The following is a 13,677-nucleotide window of genomic DNA, read 5'->3' on the forward strand; positions in this document are numbered from 1 at the left end:
TCTTCACCATTTTCAGTTTAAACTTTTATAGTGAATATTATGACATTAATCTGGAGAGTTAAAAGCGCTTGATGTACGGCATGAAGCCACACTTATAACATTTTCCAATAGGTGAGGAATAGATAAAAAATGTGATATGAAACATTAAACTCTTAGCATTGGAAAAAGTTCAGTTATCAGTATAATAGTTCTAGTACAGACTACATGGCCTCAGAAGGCCAACCAATCCACTAGTATTGTTCTAATGGTTGGTAAGTCTAAACACACACAAGTGTGCACACATACACAAAAGCCTTGCAAATCAAGGAGATGTCCTCATCCTGGTGACATATTTCAAAATATATTTGAATTTGTTCTTCTTACTATCTTAAACATTTAACTCAGGCTCTCTAGAAGTAAATACTTATCACAGAATGCTTAGTGACACTAGACTTTCACATCATGAAGAAAGACTCAATAAAGCCACAACTGATATTACAGTTGATATCCTCTTTGTATCTTCTCCTAAGTTCTAAAATTTTGATTTTATAGAAAAAGGTAGCTGAAGTCAAGCTTATCACTGCTGTGGGAAGAAATGTAGGGCATGCTAGATACATGTTGAAACAAAATCCTTACACACAAGTAAGTTCCTTGAACTTTTGGGGGAAGGTCTTTGATCCAAGGTTTACATCGCAGCTTAGTTTTATTATATTTATTTAGTGATCAGCATGCAAATGGACTTTAACAAAGGATTTCTGTGAACAGTTTAGCATGACAGAACTGAGTGAAATAGTTTTGATACAACTTTTTCCCTTTATATAATACACCTATCTTGTGTTTTCTTGGCTTACATAGTATAAAATGTCAACATCTGCTAACCCTGTGTTAGTCAGTGCAATCAAAATAACCTGCATAAAGCCAAAATCTACTCAGATCTCCTTCAAGACTGACACTCAGTAAAAGCCTGGGAAAACAGATGAGTGATGCAGATAATCCTTTTGGTAAATACAGCCACCTGCTTGGAAGTCTGCAGTTAATGCCCACAGCGTTGTTAGGACAGTGGAGTGAATGCAATACACCAAATTACTGGACTATAATATTGGTAACCAGATACAAGACAAAAATGTAAAGGGATTAAGGACACAGTCAGTTAACAGAACTGCAGTAAAAGACTCAAAACTTGGAACTATTCAATGAATGAGTTAATAAATAAAAGTTTTCCCTTGATATAAAACAAACTTGAAGCCTATTCTTAAAGGACACAGAATAAGATTTTGAAATCCAGGAAGTATAAACTTCTGTGGAGACCACATCTTCTTTCCTCGCCAGAACTCTGCAACAGTCATTGAAGTAGAGAAAAATGTAAGACAAAGCTGTAGCAACTACAGCTGCTCAAAAAAATGTAGGCATGCAGCTAATTAGCTTTAAATAAATAATTAAAAGAAACAATTTTAAGTTAAAAGAAACTATTCATTAAGACAAGTTCTAATTTAAGATCCACTAAATATTTTTATCATTTTTTCCATCAAACTTTCCATTTTGTTTAGAAAGTTTCCAAGGTTTATATCTCCTCTCAAATTTCACATTTTCCATCCTGAGAAAATATTTTAGTAACTGTGTTGTTGAATGCTAACAGCCTGATACGGTGCAAAAGGAAAAGCACAGAAGTAATGCAACAGCTGGTGCCTACCTATGCCCTCAAAATCTTTCACAGACTGTGTTTGATAAAATGGCCAATTGTCAAGAAGACAAACAACACATTTTAAAAGCCGTAATAAAAGAAAAAAAAAATTATAGAGATCTAGATAGCAAACAAAAATGAATCAAATTGTAGTTTAGTGACACCTGAAACACTTCATAAGTTCAGGCCAATTTGGGAAAAATTATTAAAAGGGATTTTTTTTTATTATTTGACAAACTTAAATATTTTATTTTTTAATCTTCAAAATACAGATACTCCTGATTTTGCATTCAGCATAACATTTTTTTTCAAACATTGTTTATGTTTTACTTAAAGCATTTTAAAATATTCTAAAATACTTGACAATTGAGCAGACTTTCTCTGACAGGTCAGGTAAGCATTTTGTTGGAAGAGAAAAAAATTAGTAATTCACAAAATAAGAGCATGCAGCTGAAAATAAACCTTTTTGCAACACAGAATAATATATATTTAACTCCTGTATGACAGAAGGTGACAGAAGTTGGCAATTATACTACATGAAATTGTCTACAAGTATGGCTTTTATAAAATGACACAACTAGCTTTGACAACATATTATAGAGAGACAAATAGAGGAATCAAAGAGAAAGGAGATTATTTCAGATTTAAGCACTTTAAAACACTTCTCCCAGTGTTTTGACAGAAAGGCAAAATTACTCCTTGGATTTAGTTCTACAGGGATGTAATCCTTATACAGAATGATGGATGTTTGATGACAGGGCTTTAACTCTAATAAACTGACGAACTTGTGCCTATCAAATATGGAAAAAAAATGGAAGAAATAGATGGAGAGAGATTCTGCTGTACCTCAAGAGCACAAAGAGATATGGGTAAACTTACTTCTTCAATAAAAGAAAAAAAAATGCATTGTCAACACAAGAATACATAGGTTAAAAGTTAGGTTAAATGAATAAAGAGGACCTGTTTCCTTGGGGGATGCTGAGAATACTTAGAGTTCTTTGACACCAGAGGTGCTGCCAGAACATGGATTTAGGGAAACAATGGACAATTGACTGAGCTCTCCAAAGATAAATTCGGCATAAATGAGATCAGATGCTTAACTCCAGTCATTTCCACTGTCATGGACTGGGTTAAACATGTCTTAATCTATCCACTAAATATGCAATTGAGAAAAAACTTCCTCTGAGGGCATATCAGCAGGGATCTTGAAAGGGGACAGAGGTCAAAGAGTGAGGAAGCTCAGCTTTCCTGTTCCTGCTAATAGCCAAGGAGGGAGACCCTTCTTCCACACAGGTGGAGCAAGAATTTCCATCCTTTTTTAATCTGCCTTATCCTCTAGGTAGAAGATGGGAAGTTTTCCCTTCCCCAAGGTGGGCAAGGATCATCTCTGAGATTATCTCTTGCAGATAGTTTCCAGTGTGTTTGGTAGCCTGCAAGACATTATACAATGCAGATTACCACAGTTATCTAAGCACCTTTTCCTCAAGCATCCTTCACTTTTTCCTTCAGTCATCCAAGATAAAGAAATATTACTGTCCCATTTTGAGGAGATGCTCGTTTTCATACTGGAAAACCTGTGAAATGGTCATGAACTGGACCTAATAGCACAGAGCCCTTTACCACTCTTTTTGATGCAATGTGTGGGGATTCTGGCTGAACAAAGCTACCCTGTACACTTATGTATGTTCTGATAAGTCTGTGTTTTTCAAAAGCTCATTCAAATATCTAAATATTTTACCAACATAGCAAATAAAAGCATCAAGTCTTACCCCAATAACAGTGCCATTCAAAGGACAGCCATTCACAGGTACTGAAAGAGAGGATAATATTCCACTTATCATTATGATTATCATATCATTATGTCGACTTCATAAACCACAAGTATGCATTTTTGACTCATTAGAGTTCCATCTGAGGACATCTAGATCCAATTTCAGTGTAAGTAGGTGCAAACTAGCTCTCTTATATTTTCAAAGATAACAATTTGTCAATTATCCTGATATGCACCTCAAAACATTCCTTAATGAGTTGTTGTTTTCTTTATGAAGTACATGGTAAAATGTAGATTCAGAGGATGCACTCATAGGCTTTCTGCAAGTTATAGCACCTATTTCTCCTCCTTCTCCCACTTCAATTCCTCACCCTATGGTTGCTTATATACCTGTCAATTAAATACAAATGGGAGTCTTCCCAGACTGAGTCCAAATAGCCAAATATTTTGATTTGTATTTTTGAACCAGGCTTGTGCTAATAAATGGACCCAGCCACAACACTCAGAGATGTCTAAAAGACAGCATGGCTGCATGGAAACTTCCTGTTCATAGCGGGTATTGATGATAACATTGGACTTTTCTAAGATAAAAGCACATCAAGACCTTGTTTAGCAGCTTAACAATGCAGGCTAGTGCTGTAATTTGCTGGTAGAGACATACACCGTCATGTCTCCCTGAAGCAATGCAAAGTAGTGACAATAATAATTAGTTCAAAAGGACACTGTGAACATCATTTGGAAAGTGAAAGTAATAGCAGCAGGAGCTACTATAGTCAATGCCTAAATTATACAGAGTATTTTCAGTTCAGTTTTGGGCCCCTCGCTACAAGAAGGACATCGAGGTGCTTGAGCGGGTCCAAAGAAGGGCGACGAAGCTGGTGAGGGGCCTGGAGAACAAGTCCTACGAGGAGCGGCTGAAGGAGCTGGGCTTGTTCAGCCTAGAGAAGAGGAGGCTCAGGGGTGACCTTATTGCTCTGTATAAGTACATTAAAGGAGGCTGTAGCGAGGTGGGGGTTGGCCTGTTCTCCCATGTGCCTGGTGACAGGACGAGGGGGAATGGGCTAAAGTTACGCCAGGGGAGTTTTAGGTTAGATGTTAGGAAGAATTTCTTTACTGAAAGGGTTGTGAGGCATTGGAACGGGCTGCCCAGGGAGGTGGTGGAGTCACCATCCCTGGAAGTCTTCAAAAGACGTTTAGATGTAGAGCTTAGGGATATGGTTTAGTGGGGACTGTTAGTTTTAGGTCAGAGGTTGGACTCGATGATCTTGAGGTCTCTTCCAACCTAGAAATTCTGTGATTCTGTGATTCTGTGATTTTAAAAGTGGTATTTTACTTGCATAGTATACACTTCTGAAATTTCTATTGAGAAATAGATCAACACTGAGATTAACTCTTCAGTGACTCCATTGGTCACCTTTAAGCCTTACCACATCTGCAAGAAGGACAGCAGTCTATTATTTGGTCACAGCGTAATTCAGTCCCCTCTGGACAGTCAGGCACATCCATCTGAGAGCAAGACAGATTTTTTTGCTGCACAAAAACCTCATCATTCACTCGGACACACTCATTGATAATGCAGTCATTGAAGGGGGATCTCCACTCTGTGCCAACCTGACAGGAAATGGTAAAAGGATTGAATTCAGACAACAGTATTTATGCCACCAGAGAAAAAGAAGAGCACCCCCAGACAATGTACTGATATGCAAAAAGCACATTTACTTCTACAGAAACAGTCTGACACTCAACAGTTCTTTACAAGCCCTTACTGTGACAATCAGTTTACAGAATAGACTGCTGCTTGGTTTGCAATGTATAAAAGTTACAGGAATATCCCTAAGATGAAAATGAAAGGGGCAGGTGAAATAACATGTGAAGAAGGAAATGCAAGCTTAACTAGATTTAAGTTTACATTTGTTCCCAGTAGTTGGCTGTACTGCACTGCACTGCAGCAGAGCGGGCCCTCTTTCTGCTGGGTCTTGCTGCAAATCATCTGTACTAGGCCCACAGGAAGCTTTGGCAATTAGCTCTTGAGAAGAAAAGACTTGCAAATGTAAGAGACCAGATCTTGTTGATGTCTCACACTGGCTGTTATCACCCATGGTTCAGACAAGGTGGGAACTTCAAATGGTACTTTGGAAAGAGACATCACCACAGGTCAGAAAGACACTGACACATTTCAGTGCCAGGAGGAACTAGTCACTAACTTAAAGCAGGATGCCTCCACTTGTAATGGACTTTGAATATGCTTCAAGAACAGTGGAAGTGAGAATCAGACCCTTCCAAAGCGGTCAAATATCTTTCCTTAGAAAGTTAATGAAATATTTTCTCTTGTTTGTTAGTTCTTTGTTAATGATGGAGGAACTGAAAGAGGACACAGCAAGGAAGAGACAGCAGAGTATAAGGATCTATTACTCCATCAGGACAACAGAAATCAGTGAGACATTGAAATACACCTTCAGAAGGCTTGATTTATGAATCAGAATAATACTGATCCACATTAAGAACTGTCCTTGTTGAAACCAGGGAAGAAGCAGGCTGCAAAATATAGCTTACTTTTTAAAACAGACAGCATCAGACTATCTTTGTAAAAAAAGCAATTAAGAAGTTATCAAATACGTGAAAGTGAGATATAGATGTAAGCACAGACACACTGTAATAACACTTACAAAAGAAAAGATGGGGAGGTCTATTATTTTAAATCTATTTAACTTATTGTTTCTGCCTTTCTTTGCTAAATCTAAACTTCTGCATAGGATTAAGCAATTTAATGCTTATGGGGCAGGCAAAGGCTTGCCAAGGCCAGTTGGATTAGGGACAGAACAAACTGAATAGCCTGAAGGAATTTAAAATGTAGGCAAAGAAAGAGAGCAATATCAACCTAGTATTCCAGTGGCAGCACACTTTGAATGGCATGCATTTACTTCCCATTGTGCTCTTTGGAAGAGACATAAAGGAATCCAAAGGGAAGAGACACACTGCTGAAAATAAACTGTTATTTTGAGCTGACAACAAGTGTGGCCTAGACCACTGCAGCTTGATCTGATATGCAGCCTACATCTTTAGCAAACAGAGAGCAATTCATGTTTCTATGCTCATTCGGTTCCAGATATTTCACTGTGTATCAAATAGGATAGCCTATCTGGACCATGGAATTCAAGATATCAAATATTCATTCTGCCCACCACCCATAGAGTAATATAAATTAATTAGGATAATTTAAACAATTTGCCTACAGCAAGAGAAGTATAATTTCCCATTAACATTCTTTTGAGCTATGAATCATGAAATTACTAATTTTACATACAAAGATTCCTTAGAGCCTGAAATGAGAGAGAAGGGTTTGCTCATTAGCAGAATGAAGCAGATAAGTCACAGAACCAAAATCCATTCTTTCACAGTACTGCTTGCCTTATAATAGAAATAAATCTCAGGTTCTTTTTCTCCTTCTGTGGAACACAAAATAGTTCCAGGACATTTCTGCTAGAAAAGGAAGTGTTCACTACACTGTCACCTCACCTCGTGTAAACGAGGAACTGCATCACCCCGAGACCAGAACAGCTGTTCCTCACAGGCAGTCTTCTGGCATCTCCCACAGCACTCCCCATCTTGGATGATATATTTATATCCCTGTGGGAGAGAAGAGAAGAGAAGAGAAGAGAAGAGAAGAGAAGAGAAGAGAAGAGAAGAGAAGAGAAGAGAAGAGAAGAGAAGAGAAGAGAAGAGAAGAGAAGAGAAGAGAAGAGAAGAGAAGAGAAGAGAAGAGAAGAGAAGAGAAGAGAAGAGAAGAGAAGAGAAGAGAAGAGAGAGAAGAGAAGAGAAGAGAAGAGAAGAGAAGAGAAGAGAAGAGAAGAGAAGAGAAGAGAAGAGAAGAGAAGAGAAGAGAAGAGAAGAGAAGAGAAGAGAAGAGAAGAGAAGAGAAGAGAAGAGAAGAGAAGAGAAGAGAAGAGAAGAGAAGAGAAGAGAAGAGAAGAGAAGAGAAGAGAAGAGAAGAGAAGAGAAGAGAAGAGAAGAGAAGAGAAGAGAAGAGAAGAGAGAGAGAGAGAGAAGAGAAGAGAAGAGAAGCATTGATTGAGGAAGAGAAGACAAATGAGAAGGTTAATGCAAAAAGAAAACACTGGGATAAATGCTTAATGTCAGCAACTTTTTATGGAAAGAGTATTTTGAAAACATAACTGTAAGGCCACACACTGCAATTACAAACAAGTGGTCCACTCAGTTCATTATCCTGTTTAATGGTTAACATTACCTGTCAGAAAAAAAAAAATAACAATAATTTAATTAAAAAGCACACAACATCAGGAGTAAAAATCCAAAGATTTGCCACAAAACAGAAAACAATAATGACATAAACAAACAGAAATGAAAAAGGAAAAGGTAAAAGAAAAATGCTTTTGGAGGACACCAGAGTATTTCAACAACATTAAATACAGCAATAATTTACAAATGTTAGTTTACTGTGTGCAAGCAGTTTCTTTTACATATTAGCAAATTGTAAAAAGCAAGCTGCCAACACTACGGCCCTACAGATGAGTGCAAAAAGAAAAAGAAGTAAACCCACTTCTAAGGGTGACTGTCTCAATTGCCACACTATTTGGAGTTTCCCCCTCAAACTGCATTCATAGCATTTGCATATGGTTTTCTCTCAAAAAAAAAATCTCTTTGAGAATCACTATGTGAAAACATCTGTTTTTACATAGGATTGATATCTAACTGTAAAAATATATTTATATTTAAAACACTTTTTTAAAAAATATAATACTATTATACAAAAGAAAATAGAAGGTAAAAATTGCTTTGGTGGCATCTTGGATGTTAATCAACACCCAAAACTCTTTTTCCCATCCCTGAGACTTCAGTGTTAGGATTCAGTCTAAGTACACTCAGACATCTGATTGTGCTTGTGCTGAAGCAGAGGCAAGGGATTGGTCAGACACGTAGCCTGGGGACTAGCTTTGACTGATTATTTCATCCTTTCATATCCTGAAGCAACTAGCCAAACATTCAAACACTGGAGTACCTAAGTGAAAGAAAGCAAGGAACTTTATTATTAATAGAAAAAAACACATGCTATATTTAACAGTCTGCAAGGGGCAAAATATAACTGATTTCAATACAGAGTTAAAGGGAAGTTTTCTGTCAGAGAAAATACTGTTCACGTGAAAAATGCCAATGACAATAAGCATAATATCTGTTTTGATCTACACCTTCAAACTAAAATAGCTTAAGTATTCCCAACCAACCCTTCATGAACTGTCCTTGATTTGCAACATGGGGCACTTAAGCAAGCCTCTATAATCAGCAGACTTTCACATGAAAGAAAATTTTGTATAGGGCCATACAATGTAATACCAGAGTTTGAACTATCTTTGAAGATAAAGTTGTGCTGCATGATATATTTTGTTTGATGTGAAATTTTACCTACTACATGTGCATGTGAAGTATCTGAAATATGGCATACAACATTTTGTTTGTGTGGCAAACTCAGAGAAATAAAAATCCGTGTGTTGTTTATGCTCAGAATAAACTCAGCATCCTGACTAAGCAAAACCCAACTGTGGGATTCAAATTTCATGACACCTGTGTGAAAAAACAGAGCCCTCTAAAGAGCAAACAAAACAAGGTGCCATGCAGCAGACTCTAGGTGTAATCCATACCACAAAGGCAACAACAAAGATGTGGGTTTTTCACAGTTCAACCTATCTAAGTGGCCCTTTTGGCATTCAGTGTACTCAAGATCTGAGTGCTGTGACTCCTCAGGTGAAGAAACAAAGGAGGTCACAGCTTTCAACCTCAGCATCTGCAGAGGCATCTCCTAAGGCAGCCCCTGAACCACCACAGCATACAAACCTGTGTCAGAAGGCAAACCTGCAAACTGCAGCAACCTATGAGCTCCACAAAGAGCAGAGCAGCCACCTGTACACAAGGAGGAAAATGGACAGCAATTCCCTGCTGTCATACATCCTCCACAGCTTTAGAAATATTTTTCTATTAGAAAACCCTAACTTTTGCATTTAAACCATGAAAATTTGGGCACACAGGAGTAAAAATAGCTTTATTTTATGACTTGAAATTTTAATATTTAATGTTAGATCTAAGAAAAGGAAAAAAAATCGTGTATTTTGAGGTGTTTGTTTTTATTGTTGTTTTTAATTAGATGACCCAAGTACAAAGACTACTTGCTACCAGCATCATACCAGAGCGTTTTCCATCTCTTCCTTTATTATCATTCATTTTCTAGCATATAGACACTGTAGAGATGCTCCGGTTTGTTCAAGAATCCGTTTTCTGCCATTAGCCAATATGCTGCTCATCCTCTGAGTTTTCTGGATCTGCTGCTTAACTTCACCTTCACATCTTGACTTTCCTTTCCTTTATTTTTTTTTTTTTTTAAACACAGAATTCAAACTTCAAACAGGGTGTTAATACTCAGAAGAAGTCCTCAGTAAGTATCTGGCCATCTGTCACAGTGACATGGAACTCCCTGTCTACAGGACTACAAAATCCATGTGCCTTGGCAGGTAAGGGAACAAGGCAACACCAGCCACCCTTTGCATTTGAGCAAGTATCCTTAGTAGACTTGCCAGTGATAATAAGCAGCTGCTACAGAGAGAGAACCTCACAAGTGTTCAGCTCTGCCACCAGATCTGGCTGTTTTATCACATAAATGCAGAGATAAAATGGCTCTACCACATGGAAGATGAAATTACACAGATTAAGACATTATTCTACATGGTAGGTGGAATTACGCCTGCTGTTGATTTGGGGGTTGGCTTTGTGACAAATAGAAGAGGAACACAGATTAATTCTGCAGCAATTGGAGAATGCACGTGTTGGTCTCATCTCTCATGCAGGACTATTGGAGCAATCTGCACAGGCTAGGACTTGGTGCATTTGTGCACTCCCCTGTTTCATTCCAATGTTGCTTAGGATGCATAGCTCCTCTTTTCATGGTTGCTAAGGTTTTGGCCAGAAAACTCTATCAGCTGCCTTCTGGCCAACAACATAGGAAAGAAATAATGGAAAGTATTACTCAACACTCAGTATTTTTAAAAAGGCTCCAATATTTGCCTTTTATATAATGATATGATTGTCCCTAGAGAGCATTAGAGAAACCAAAGAGAATGAAAAGAATGAAAGACCGAGAAAAAACTAATAGGATAGATAAAAATGAATTTGGAATGCTAAAAGCAAAATCTTCAGTTGTGATAGATCAGCATAATTCTAGAGATTTCCCTGGAGCTAAGCTCATGTACACCAAGTGAGGACTTAATTTTCTATCTAAAAGTCTCTAGAATATTGAGGTATCATTTCCTAAAGTAAGCTTGAAAATCCAAACAGGATGTTTGAAATTACTTCTCACCAAGACTTTCACGATTTTTAAATAGGATCTTGCATATCTAATCCTCAAACAATAGTCTTTGTTTAAAATTAATTTATTTGACCTCCTTAATATGCACTACTAAGCCATTTACTCCGATGCTTTACATGTAGAAGTCATATTCTGCTACTTCAAAGGAGAATATCAGTTTGAAATATTGGAGATTATAGCTGTGGATTTCAGAGTCAGCATCAATTACAACTGTAATTTGCTATGCCTTTCCACATAGAGTACAAGTGTTCTTTACTTTAATTTTACACATTCATTAAAAGTCTTGAATATCTACACTAATTAATTTACACACACTTAGCCAAATGGTTTTGTCTTAAACACTTATCCCAGAAAATTATGCCTCATTCTTCTCGTAACCGTGCAATGGTTTAAATTATCCAATACTTTAAATTGCACTCTTTTATAGCACTTATGTACCTAACTTAAAGAACATTTACAGAAATTAAGAAAGCACTTGCTCCTTTCACTTTAGTACACTAGGGATTTTAAGGTGTTTTGAAAGCTGTTATTCATTTTATCACCATGATTTTCTGAAGAGATAGATTTTAATGTACTCAGAGAAGTCGTTACTGAAGAAGCTTCAGGAGGGTAGGAAGGCACAGACACCACTCCTCCTTGTGGCAGACGCAATAATTACAACAATTATCTGCTTGCTTGCAAAATTTCGGTAAGATACAAGAAAACAGAAGTGAGAGGACTGTGACATGTAATGAGGAAAATCCACAACTGGTTTGCAAATGAGAAGTCTGTATTTGCTATTAATTTAAATATCTACAAATAATTTGGGGATTGGTTCATTTTAATAAAACATTCATTCTCTTTCTATAGTGTTTATTTTTGTTCTAAAATAACAGATCAGATTTGCATTGATTTTGTCAAGCGCAGGAGAACAGTACCACCATCAGGGTGAAGGAGCTAGTTTAAGTGTTTAATTGTTGGGGATTTTTTTGTTTTTTTTTGTTTTTGTTTGTTTGTTTTATTTTGGGGTGGGACGTTTTTTGTATTTTGTGTATTTGTTTTTGTTGTTGTATCACTAAGTAGAAAACTGTAAACTGTTTTCACAGAATTCAGATGACATGGACAAAAATGATACTTCACAACTTTAAAACCTGGCAACTAAATTAATAACAGTAAGAATAGGGAGTTTAAACACCATCTTAGTAATAATCTACAATTAAACTGTCTTTAACACCACTACAATGTTCAATGTCATCTAATCTGAATTGGAAAATAAGCATTAGGGCCAATTCAAATCGGATTACAGAAATTCTGTGGTTCTTGATACATAAATTTGCTGAATCAGTAATAAACTAAGGAAAAATAAAATCTGATCTCTACAGGTTGTCCAACAGCTACTGTTTTGGTACTGCAACTTTGATAGCCATTAAAGGAACAGAAGAAATGACAAGAGTTCCAAAAAGAATAATTTCCTCTAAGCTTTTTTCTTTGTTTCCTTGTTTTTTTAAGTAAAAGCTTTTTGAGACTGCAGTGCTTAAGACTTATTTGTAAAGAAACTGTAGCTTTGTATTAATGATATTTTATTATAATAACAGATTACTGATAAAATTGTGGCTATAAGCCAAAATAAAGCCAGATATTTTAGATCTAATATTTCATAATCATTTCCATACTCAAAATTAGTCTATTTTATGAACTGAACAGACATAAAAAGGATTCTCTTGCAAAAGCTGTAAACTACTCTCATGGTCAAAACCTTGAGGTTTTTCTGACCAAACACCACTCTTACACGAAGAGCAGTAGTTTGGATTGTGTTTTTTGTTTGTTTGTTTGTTTGTTTGTTTTTGGGGGGGTTGTTTTGTTTCCTTCTTTTTTTTTTATTATGGGTTGATTTTCTGCTCTGGTCCTACACAATTATATACTGTTCAAGTCACAGCACAGGGAAACATTCAAAAAACCATTTATATTTACTTCACACCTTCTCTTGTACACATATATATATTCTGTCCAGCTTTGTTCTGATAAGGAGACTGAAAATTAAATTATATTTTAAAATACAATGATATCAAGGCAAAATTTTTTTGTAAGCCAAGGGAAAATTAGCTTAATAGACTTGAGAAAAGAGAATTGCTTTTCATACATCAGCTTGCATAACTGAAATGTTCATAGTCAAATTTGCAATAAATGATTAACTGTTTTAAAATAATTTTAATTCAAGTTTAAATTTAAAATAAATCAGTCAATATAGAGTTTCTACAGCATTGCTAACTCATCCATGAGGTGCTGCACATACATATTCTATGCACACCGACAGTCTTTGACTCCCAGACACATTGTCAATGTCTTTCCAAAAGCAAAAAGAATGCCTCTAACATCTCATAGGTGTATTTGCAAAGTTTTCTAATGAAGACTCGGAATGAACAGCATATGACATATTTGTTTGGAAATTCACTGTATTTCTGAGGAAACAGAGCATGGTTTCTCCTGGAGCTGAAAAAAAATCAAGTGACTCTTGTCTCACAGTCAGCACTGGAAGATATTACAGAAGCATCCCAGCCAGCACAGTGAATCAAACACAGAAGCAGACTACGTGGCCCTTTTTTAAAAGGTTTTGAAGCTACTAATATAGCATGCTCTCCCCTTCATTTCCCACTGAGAAATCCCAGATGCGTCATTACAGAATGACGCTGTTGAATCACAGACCAACATGCAGACATATTGGCCACTGGACCACTGAAAGCACTGATGTTACAACACACACCTGGAACACATGTTGCTTGGCCAACTCATCAAATTTTCCTGGGCTAATACAATATAGAGCCCAATCTAAACATTTAAAAAGCAGCTAAGTAGCTTGAATATTTGCATACTATTAACTAGCTCATCTTTGCCTCTGCA

The 13,677-nt window shown here is 36.6% G+C and overlaps 1 protein-coding gene across 1 annotated transcript in view; it reads right to left on the reverse strand.

The window, feature by feature from the left end:
• Nucleotides 1–13,677, reverse strand: part of VWF (von Willebrand factor) — a 150,028-nt gene that overhangs the window by 16,492 nt on the left and 119,859 nt on the right. Inside the window, exons 44-46 of the mRNA XM_068654434.1 lie at nt 6,948–7,058; nt 4,859–5,042; nt 3,430–3,470 (exon numbers count right to left, since the gene is read on the reverse strand). Of these exons, the coding sequence (XP_068510535.1) occupies nt 3,430–3,470; nt 4,859–5,042; nt 6,948–7,058 (336 nt within the window). The remainder of the gene's footprint in view (nt 1–3,429; nt 3,471–4,858; nt 5,043–6,947; nt 7,059–13,677) is intronic.

Source organism: Anas acuta, chromosome 1, assembly GCF_963932015.1.
Source record: "Anas acuta chromosome 1, bAnaAcu1.1, whole genome shotgun sequence".
Taxonomy (NCBI): Eukaryota; Metazoa; Chordata; class Aves; order Anseriformes; family Anatidae; genus Anas; species Anas acuta.